The 11434-nt window shown below is 37.7% G+C and overlaps 1 protein-coding gene and 1 long non-coding RNA gene across 2 annotated transcripts; one reads left to right on the top strand and one right to left on the bottom strand.

Annotated features, from left to right (window-relative positions):
• The first annotated feature begins 1034 nt into the window (after nt 1–1034).
• LOC101735514 (uncharacterized) lies at nt 1035–2144 on the top strand. Its single transcript, XR_209829.4, has 2 exons — nt 1035–1215; nt 1952–2144. It is a non-coding gene; the product is annotated as an uncharacterized LOC101735514 (long non-coding RNA).
• Nucleotides 2145–3713: 1569 nt separating this feature from the next.
• On the bottom strand, nt 3714–10026 carry LOC101735651 (ADP-ribosylation factor-like protein 1). Its single transcript, XM_004927682.5, has 5 exons — nt 9405–10026; nt 9106–9322; nt 8481–8592; nt 5619–5841; nt 3714–4864 (listed from the first exon to the last, which is right to left on the bottom strand). Exons 1-4 carry the CDS (start codon nt 9406–9408, stop codon nt 5632–5634), a joined length of 543 nt encoding a protein of 180 aa, XP_004927739.1. The 5' UTR covers nt 9409–10026; the 3' UTR covers nt 3714–4864; nt 5619–5631.
• Nucleotides 10027–11434: the final 1408 nt, after the last annotated feature.

Here is an 11434-nt window from a genome sequence, read left to right as displayed (position 1 = left end):
AGCTACGTCAATGTCACCAGCCTGAGACTTACGCACAGACTCAGCATTGTATGATGACTTTCCCACCGACTAGACTAAGTCTTTCAAATCAGAACACATGTCTGCTGAAAGAATGTTGCATCACGAGGTGACCCTCAGCACGTCCACACATCAAAAGCAATAATAAATAAATTATTTATTTAGATCGGCGATCACGTAGGTAGGTATAACTAAGCACCTATCTAGCGGTCGTCTCGTCTCTCATCTTAAGCCGCTTATTTGGCAGCTGTCGTTTGGATTTTCATCTAAGAGGTTCGTATATGTCTGTCGTATCGTGAACTATGTTGTCAGGTGGGTTAACAGCTATATTACTTTCTATTAAATAGTGTATACTATTTTCATTGACTTTCAACCCAACCAAACATTTTAGTCCAAAATGTTCTTTTAACCCTTTGAGAGCGAACCGCCGATAGATCGATTCTCTATGATTGCGTAGAGTGCGAAGCGTCGGATTACCGACTATTTACGCAGTTTAATTCTCTTGTCGTGGCCGTCGGTAATTACATACCCGATCCTGCGGACCGAATGGTAAGCAGTCGACGTCGCCCTAAGCACGTCATTTCGGGTCCTCCCGATTCAACTTTCTGGTCAAACTCGTCGCTCACGACGAAGGGTTCAGTGAGTAAATTAACCCATAGAGAGCCCACTGAGTTTCTCGCCAGATTTTCTCAGTGGGTCGCGTCCGATCCGGTGGCAGATTCTGCGAAACAAGGCTCTGGCTAGGGCTAGCAACGTCTTCAGGTTAGAGACCGGTGAGCTCAGCTTAGGTAGAAAAAAAAAATACGTAGTTTCTTTATAGGTATTAGGAATCGACCCGTACAGACCTGTTTTTTGTTTAATTTTTTTTTTTGCTGAATTTTTGTAATTTTGTTTAAGCTAAAGTTTTTATAAGGTATTTATTTACAAAAATCCTTTAGAAATTTTAGCAAAATATGTAAAAATAAGCTCGGCACTAAAAGAGTACCTATATGTATTTTAACAGAATGTAAACGTCTGTGGTCTAACCAGTCTCGTGATTGCTCGTGATCTGTGCTCTTATTTGACTATTTTGATAAATCAAAAAACAAAATGTCACAGCTATTAGTCTAGGCTTTATAAAAATATATACAAAATGTAACTATGGAAAAAAGAACAAAATTTCCGTCTTCTACACGATGCCGCAAAATAACCAATCAAGTAAGTAAAATGATGAAGTATGCACTGTAGAACGTTCTCCTTAGACTTCGCCAATACTCTTATAAATTGTATAGGTAGATATTCGTCGTATTAATTAGTAAATCCCAACCAAGTTTACTTGTAACTGAATCTGCACGGTAGGAACCACTATACTGCCCTTTTTGCACCGAAGCAGTCACTAGTTCGGATATAGAGTCGGATGGCCCTTACACTTCAGATTGTAACCTAATTACTAGTTGGGAAGAGAATGGGGTGCATTCGAAGAGACCTACATACAGCATTGGGTGGACACGGGTTGAAGAAAAGATTAGCTGGGTGGTATTCACGTACTTTACGTGCTTAAGTATCCTTTTTTTTTTATTGCTTAGATGGGTGAATGATCTCACGGCAAAAAAAGTTTCCGAATCATATACAAATGAAGAACGTAAACGCCGCCACTCATCTTGAAACGCGAATTCTAAACCTCAATTTTACAGTTCAACGGTATTTGTTCACGGTAGACATAGGTAGAGTGGTGGTACTTACCTTTGCGGGTACAGTACAACGGTACAACTGCTTCACGACATAGACATAGTGATGGTACCTACCTTTGTGGGTTCAAAATACGTTTCCACGACAGTAATTACGCAAATAATATTTTTTGGGGGGTTTGACGTTATTCCTTTATCGTGGAAGTCATTTGTGAACATGTATTAAGTACGTATTTCATTATAAAATTTGGTTATATCTTTTATAGACAGCGGAGAAGGCGACAAGACACCCTGGCTGACGATCATAGGGGGTCTAGTTCTAGGAGCGGGCGTCATCGCGCTGTTATGCAAGTTGTATTCTAGATATAGTAATACATCGCAGGAGGAACCTGTTGTCACAAAAATTAACCCAGCAAAAAGAAAATGGCCGGACGATTGTTAATATAAATATGATTAAAACATGAGTTTTATTATTTAATGAATTAAGTCAAAGGCGCATGATTTGCGTTGACCTCTCGTCTCAAAAATTGTGATTTTATAGCCGTGTTCTCGTTAGTATGCTTAGTGCGAGTTTTTTAATGTTCTCGATAGTATAGAAGTTAACCCAATTTAGTATGCAGTTGGAACAGCGCCCTTAGCGGCAAACGTAGGCAAATGTTCCTACTGCATACAAATTTGAGTCACTTTTACCCTATCGAGAACGTTAATTAACTCGCACTAAGCACACAGAATAGTGTAAGCGCGGCGCTCTTGTAGGAGCACCGAATAAGCAGTAACAAGACGTCTTTAAATTATCATAAAGATCATTTTAAAATTTAGAGGAACAAGTAGACCTAAGAAAAAATAGATGATTGCATGAAAGACGACATGTGTAAGAGGGTAGTCAGCGAAGAAATGGTATATTATAGAGGAGTATGGAAGCAGAAAACACGTTGCGTCGACCCCAGGTGACTGGGAGAAAGGCAGGAGAATGATTATAATTTTAAAATTCATCAATACTTTTAAATCTCTATTTAAGTAAGGTGTCTGGTGTTTGGTAGTCGAGAGATAACTAGGTACCGTGCCTTGGATCCCGAGGTGGCTACTGGTTTAACTTAATAGTATGGCACTTGACACGTGTTTGCAAACTTTTGAGTAATTCCTTCAAACATAATATCCAACAGGTAAAATGTATATTTTTGAACATACTAATGAGCCAGCATACTGCGCATCGGTGTATTCACTTAACATCAGGTGGGCCGTGAGCTTGTCTCCCATTGTTCGATAGTCAGAGCAGCTCTCGCCCACGGCCTGGCTGATCGCGGTAATAATCAAACATAACGGATTAAAACTGTGTCCACGTCCACAAAAAAACCATGACATTCTTTTGATAATATCTCCATAAATACTAACGTTTTGAATCAATATAAAAGCATTCATTCATACCCGATCTTGTGCACAGAATGATAAACAGTCGACGTTGCCCTAAACACATTATTACGGATCCTCCGGATCCATTAACGGTGCTTTTAGGTACCACAAGCACCGGTCACCGTCCTTGCCGAAACCGTCGCTTAGGACGAAGGGCTCGAGTAAATTAACCCACAGACACAAACCACTGAGTTTCTCGCATGATCTTCTCAGTGGGTCGCGATCGGTTCCGGGCGTGGGTTCCGATCCGGTGGTAGATTTTGCCAAACATTGCTCTTGCTAGGGCCAGTGTTAGCTGCGTCGTCAGGTTTGAGGCCCGTGAGTTCACCTACTCAGTGAATCTAGAATAACCCCTCGAGGTTACTAGAACAGGTAAGAAAAAAAAACATTAAGCATAAAGAAATAGTGACACTTCTGTCAGAGCGACAACTCTCTACAAAATGAACGTCATTCTTTAGGTAGGTACTTTAGTTACAAAAGGTAATACATAGGTGGTTAAACTTAGGAATTTGTATCCAACGGATTAATTGTATTATGGCGGTGAGATTGGTATTGCCAGAGCACTTAAAATGTTAACTACACACATTTGAACGTTTTGAGACAAAATAAAAACAACAGTTTATTTAAATACACGATGTATTTATTTGGAATAACATTATGACGCGGTTTATACTTAAATATTATTAAATATATAAATTACAGGCCGGTGTAAGGTTTTTCAGATAAAAAATATACCGACGCTTATAAAAGTCCATCACACTGAACAAATTACCTTTTGTTTTTACGTCGCCACCGGACTATAATACATTTTTGCTTCGACAGTTAACGGACCATCTGGTTTTCAATTCGCCACACGAAGCTAGCTTTGAACTTAACCTTAGTTTTTCCGGAAAAATAATAATTTAAAAACAGATATAAAAAGATGCATTACGACATATGTATTACTGGGAAAACGCTGAGCAATAGTTGGTCAACCTGCAGGCTATTACGTCCTCGACAGACGGTGACATTGATATTTTCTGAGAAATTAGTCTATCTATCTCTTAGGTTTATGGCGTTTCCTTTTAGATTTCGCCAATGTCAAGTGTATTTAATATGTACTCTGCTTTCTATAGCGGGCAGTCGGGTTCTTCGCGTGATAACTGACAGTTATCAGTAGCGATCACTCATCTGTTAAAAAACACTTCAGGCACAAGGAACCGGAACCAAAAGAACGATATTTGGCTTTATTAAAACAAACTAATAAACAGACAGTTAAAAATACTTTACATATATTTATTTCTTTCTTTAAACGAGAACTGTACGATGTATACAAAATCAAGACTGTGTTTCTACTGAACTTCATTTGAACTTTTCGAAGAGCCCGAGAGGCAATGTCAAGCGATTTTGTTCTTTAATTTGTATTACTAACGTTTACATTAACTTTCATGTTAAGCTTCAACAGTAAATAAATAAATTCACGCAACGTCGTGCTTTAGGTTGTCGTCAAAGTCTAACGACAACGCTTTTAAATGGTCTTGCCAGTAAGCGAAATGTTTCTTTTTAAGTACAAGTTACGATTCGGTTTGCTGTGAATTTTATCACGAAAGAAATTTTCTCTGGCTTATTCATAATGTACAAATCGACAGCAACATGGATAGTTTTGGCGACGACGTGGTGCACTATATACTAATGGCGTTAAAGATGACTACGACTATCTTCTTATATCTGTCCTTATCACACAGGTTCGTTTCACGGTGATGCCGTCTCTGTCTCTCTTCATATAAAACCTGAAATAGAATTAACCACTTTTAGACATAACATTATATTATGTATCTCGAAAATATCGAGTGGTCAGTGAATCACACTCGCATTGAGCGATGCGACTGTGCTGATGTCCAAATCCCGCAGACAGGTAAAATTGACTTAAGGAAGTAGGCAACTCCTGCCGCTATACAATCGTGCGTTCTGGTTAGAAGTGGGACAGCTATTATTGACGGCCTGTCTCAAGGTGAGTGACGGTGTTAATGTTATGATGTCTACGGACTGCAGTAGTCACACAGCACCAGGTGATATGATCATCGTAAATGTATCCATTCAGCGGTAGGCACTATGTCAAAAACCGTCCCAGAAACACAAATAGCAATTTCTTTTATTACCCTTGCAGGAAGACGAGCATACTGCCCACTTGGTGATGGTAGTGGTTACCGTCTTTCGTAGACGTAAGCAATGCTGGGGTAATGCAAGGCTGTTGTCTACCGCTGAGGACACTCTTCAAATCCCATTTGCAGAAAAACATGTCTCAGGAAACCATGTGCAGGGGAGTTCATTCTGGAGCCGATTGGTACGTAGCAGAATATATCTCTGGGAACGCATTGTGGATGAAGATGGGAGGGATGCAGTCTGCACCGACGGCGGGCAGTGTGATGATGGGATCATCTCAACAATTCCTCAGAGACAAATTAATATGTAACCTTAGTTTCTATTACATCTAAGTTTCGAATTATTTAAGATAATCTCTGAAACACAGTATTCGATCCTTACCCAACTGTATACGTTATTTCCTAGCTTGAAGCGCGTTCGAGAGCCAGTCCATCGCCTGATCTAGCCCCTCGCCTCTGACGGCTGAAGTCTTAAAGATCTGGAAGGTTCTATCGCGCAAGGCGTCCAAGCCCAGGGCCTGGTGTACCTCGGCTACTGTCAGACATCCGGCCATGTCCTGTTTGTTGGCTAAAACAACGAGTATCGCGTTCGCTAATTCTTCTTCCTGAAATTCATACGAAACAATTAAATTAACTGACTTAAAAAAAGTACCGTTAAGTACTCTCCACCAGCCTCGTTTGAAGAAGGACAAATTATAGCGCTCGGGAAACACCGTGGAAGGGAACTCATTCCAAAGCCGAATGGTACGTGACAAAAAAAACTCTGGAAACGCACTGTGGATTAGTCATTCGTGTCACAGCGAAAACACTCTCTCAACACAAACAATGGTGTAAATTGTTGCTACTTTGCTTTGAGAGACAAACGCTTGATATAATTCGGCTTTGTAATGTAGTTCCAAAAGGCTGCACCTATTTGACTGGTAGTGGCCATTTTAGCCAATCCCGTCCGTACCACTGCTCTGTTTATTTCTGTCACGAACTGCAATGTGGACAGCAGTACAGCCCTTATTTCAATACAGATACTTATATATTTTACCACCACCATTTCAATGACGATAGGACATCTTGTGAGGCAGCATGGCTAGATGCCATCAAGGCAACATATACATATTATGTTGTTGGCTTCCGGTAACCCCTAAACACCAGGTGGGTCATGAGATCATCCCCCATCTAGGCAATTAGTAAAAAGTGAAAGCCTCAAATTAGCTGTAGGCGCGTGCTAGTTTATTGGAATCCGGTAATCATTCAACATAAAGACAGCCGTTAGTTTATTGATAAAACGAGTTGGCCAATAATGATCATAATAAAAAAAAAAAAAGAAATCTGAAAAAACCTATTAAATTTAACAATAGGTACTACTTCTACCACACTTTTAGACAGAAATAACTTCCCAATTTTTTTTCAAATCACCTTTTTGGAAGTTTATTATAAAGTAGTATTATAAAATTGTGAAGTAAAATTATCGACAATACTAGTTGGACCAGTTATTTCTGCAGTAATATTAAGGAAATTTCAAATTTATTTGTTTGGTAATTTGCACACAGAATGAAGACAGTTAATATCTGCACCGGACTACCAATTTTAATTCCTTTTTTTGTTTAACTGTGTGAACACAAAAATTATAAGAAATAGAAAGGCACAAAACCAAGCTGTGAAATTATATTTTAGCCTGTATGGACTGACCAATTATAAAATTACATCAGCTAGGTATCTTTCCGAGGTACAATGCAGCAAATTCTGCATGTTATCCTAACATATTTAATGATTTTCTTATCTGTAATGCTGTAGGCTAGACTCTGTAAAGACGGCAATTAATGAAAAATTACTGCTGAATTTGTTCATCGAAAAATACTAAGATTAAAATTTGACATCTCCGTTTGGTAGCATTTGCTTTGGGCATCAGTAGCCACTAAACACTGAATGGGCTGTGAAGTTCATCTGTCTATATGAATCAATAAAAGCAACCTATTGTTACTCACAGAACAAACGTTTGTTTCAAGAATTTACTCATCAGAATTCGTTCACAACTTTCATTTATCTTTACCAATGTTGTGCATTAAATAACTAATAGCTAAGTGAAATAATGTGTTGTATTTGTACTATCAGATACCATCAACTGATTGTACAGACATATAATTAGTAAAATTTGTGTCTATTCCTGATGATAATTTTAACATGCATTTACTTTTTAAATAAATGCTTTGTTTTTAAATTGTGTCTTAAAAAAAATGCTTATTTCAAATAGGTGTATGGATAGTTTTCACTAATTCTTCCATGAAGTCGTCGTGGCCTAAAGGATAAGACGTCCGGTGCATTCGTATCTAGCGATGCAACAGTGTTCGAATCTCGCAGGCGGGGTACCAATTTTTCTAATGAAATACGTACCTAGCAAATGTTCACGATTGACTTCTACGGAGAAGGAATAATATTGTGTACTAAAAATTAAGCCCGCAAAATTATAATTTGCGTAATTACTGGTGGTAGGACCTCTTGTGGGTCCGCACAGCTAGGTACCACCGCCCTGCCTATTTCTGCCGTGAAGCAGTAATGCGTTTCGGCTTGGAAGGGTGAGGCAGCCGTTGTAACTATACTGAGACATTAGAACTCATATCTCAAGGTGGATGGTGGCATTTAACGTTATAGATGTTTATGAGCTCTGGTAACCACTTAACACCAGGTGGGCTGTGAGCTAAACAAAGCAAAAAAAAACTATTAATTAAAACACACTGCTTCTGGCAGTTTCCGGCAAGTGTTATTATTATAATTTATTTTTTTTGCTTAGATGGGTGGGTGAATCCCTTCACCGTGGAAGTCAATCGTAAACATTTGTTAAGTACATATTTCATTAGAAAAATTGGTACCCGCCTGCAAGATTCGAACACTGGTGCATCGCTCACCACAAATGCACCGGATGTCTTATCCTTTAGGCCACGATGACTTTTAAATATTGCTCTGTATACCTTTTGTACAAGATGTATAGATATCAGAAATATCTCTCTAAATTTTAATTATTTACCAATACATTTATATACCTGAATATACTTTCAAATGTATCACTAAATAATTTCCTAGTTTATACATAGATATTTTTGTTATATTATATTCATTTCGTCTTATTGGAATTTTCTACTTGATACACATCAAGTGATTTAGATCACATGATTTAGTTTCTGTCATCTTCTTAAGGACTCTTAGTTTAAAATAGTATCCATTATACAGTATGCTTTAATTTTTTTCAACTCACCCTTAACATATGCACAAGTTCATCTTTAGATATTCCTATTCGATCCCTGTCAGCTGAGTCTACAACATATATTATTGCATCTGTGTTGCCATAGTAACATCGCCAATAAGGCCTGAAATAATAATACATGTTTTTACATTTAAGTAACAAAATTCTATTGATTGGTCAATTTTAATTGTATTTTTTTCAAATATTGAATTATGCTGGCTTACCAAACTTTTTGAATTTTCCTAAAGTATTTAGAGTGTTTGAGTATTACACAGTATTACATATTACACACACAGACTTATAGTTTAGTTTAAATCTTTTAAGACCACAATGATGAGTTTGATTGAGAAATATAGTGTATGATAATAAATATGTATGATGTCTTTGATTGAAATATATGGTGATAGCCGTGAACCAAATATTAATATTTTTAACATTTACATTAATTTGTTGTAATGGTTGTATTCTAAAGCACTGCTGCAAAGCATTAGTTAATTTTAATAAGCAATAGTATTGTATAGTAATAGAATAGAATGTACTACACTTGAGACTTCAGCATCGAGTTTGAACATCTTGACAGCATAATTGCATATGACCACTTGTAACAAAGTCCTAACCTTCAAAGCGAACATTTTACCTAATACTGGTCTGTCCCCCAAGATCCCACACTTGGAACTTGAGATTTTTATATGTGACTTGTTCTACGTTGAACCCAATCGTCGGTATAGTGGTCACGACCTCACCGACTTGCAATTTATAAAGAATTGTCGTCTTTCCGGCACCGTCCAATCCAAGTATCAAAATCCGCATTTCCCTTGCACCCAGCAATCCTCTAAAGTAACTAAATAGACCACCTACAATATAAAAAATATACAACACTCCTCACAACAATACTTTAGGTAAAAATTCAATTTAAAAAATCTCATAAACTCATACCCATTTTATTGATAAGCTTAGTTTAATTTATTGCTATTAATAAGGAATGTTTATGCACTTCGTTTGCACATTAAAGATTTTTGAAATTGTTTCTTTGTACTTATTTACACATGGAGCACACTAAATATCCTATTTAACAATAAATATTGTACATTTTATAGAAATCTCAGTCATTTGACGTGTAAGCAAGCACTCAATTATTTTGTTGCCAGATTTTGAAAACTTTTATCTTATAACTTGTGACGAAAAGGCGTAGTTTAAAACTGTTAAAGTATGGTAGAATGTTAAACAACACTGTTTTCTCAAATAATAATCAAAAATTTTGTTACGCCAGTTCAATAACAAAAAATGACGCTATGTGCAAACTGTTCCAAAAAAAGCATTTTCCTCTTGTGGTCAATGGCTTAACAATTAATTTCTTATGTAAGAACCAAAAAAGACACATTAATCATAGATTATACACTTAACACATTAATAATTAACTCGTATCGCAATCAACATTGTGTCAAGAAGTTTCTTTGTTTATTACTTATGTTTTTTTTTTATTATCTGCAGGATTTGAAACTATTTACTATATGTAGCCACTAGAAAATTCACTACCACGTGTAGGTAGAATTATAACTTCCTGGGTCTACGTGCTGATGTGTCATCATTCTGAATTTTTGTGTTGCGTAATCACTGAATCAGTCATGGTTTTCAACTTAGAGGTGGGATAGCCACTATTGAATAGAATTGAAACTTCGGCTTCTTATCTCAATGTGGGTGGTAGAATTTGCGTTGTGATATCAATATCCTCCTTTTTTCCTACGTATTTGTCAGCAGCTTCAATAGCCTATTCTGGTTTCATCATGAGTAGTGGCCGAGCTCACGAGGCTCATGCTGAAAGACGTTGCTCACATCTGCCCTAACCAGAGAACTGCTTCGCAGAACATGATGACCACCTGACATAAGGAACCGTGGATAGTTCGACTCTCTATTAATGCGTAGAGAGTGCGAAGCGTCGGATTATCGACTATTTACGCAGTTTAAGCCTCTTCTCATGGCTCGACGTCGCCCTAAACACGTCATTTCGGATCTTCTCGATCTAATATCGGTGCTTTTAGGTGCCTCAAGCACTGGTCACCGTTCTCGTCGAACCCGTCGCTCGCTATGAAGGAAATTAACCCACAGACACAGCCCACTGAGTTTCTCGCCGGATCTTCTCAGTGGGTCGCGTTTGCGATCCGCTGGTAGATTCTGCGAAGCACTGTTCTTGCTAAGGCCAGTGTTAGCAACACCCCCGGTTTGAGCCCCAAGAGCTAGGGTAACGCTGACATACCTAGTCTCTCAAGGATATCAGCATATAGGTAGGGGAAAAACAAAAAATAGGGTTGGCTGTGGCTGAGTTCGTCGAGCAAAAAAAGTTAATGATATAGGCTTCTAATATAAAAAAAAAAACTAAAGAAATATAATATTACTGCTGAATTTTAGATAGCAGTCTGCTTTTCAAAAGTTTCCTTTCCTGCAGCAAATAACTTAAAAGCTATTTTATGCAGAATGATATTAAATATGATAAGGCGCTTCTTTAAAATGAGTCAAAACCTGAGTATGATAAATGAGATGAATTTTATGACGCTTTAAATTGAAGTATCTGGATAGTGTTTTATTTTATATTTGTTAATATAATCAAAATATCAAAATAAGTATTTTTAACGATTAGCCCCATGATTTGCAAACGAAATAAATTTTATTGTCCCTTTGTAATACAGTAATGCAAAAATTTCCATCGTTCTGTCATGACCTCTGCAAGTGTAGTGCTTGCACACGCGGCCTGTACACACATTTACTCTCTCCAGTGTGCTTATTGCGAGTTTTGTAAAGTTCTCTATAGCAAATTTGTATTGAGTTGGAACCTTTGCCTACGTTTGTTGCTTCAGCTATCAGAACGCTTTTATGAAAAGTGGCGCGACACAAGAGCCCCCTTAAAGTGGCAGCCTCTTAGGTACTACTTTTCCGAGCAACCATGGAACATCGCGATTTGCTGTCGTCCA

This window comes from Bombyx mori, chromosome 13 (assembly GCF_030269925.1).
Source record: "Bombyx mori chromosome 13, ASM3026992v2".
Classification (NCBI taxonomy): domain Eukaryota; kingdom Metazoa; phylum Arthropoda; class Insecta; order Lepidoptera; family Bombycidae; genus Bombyx; species Bombyx mori.
The sequence above is the reverse complement of the archived record's forward strand: the minus strand, read 5'-3'. Positions and strand labels throughout refer to the sequence as shown.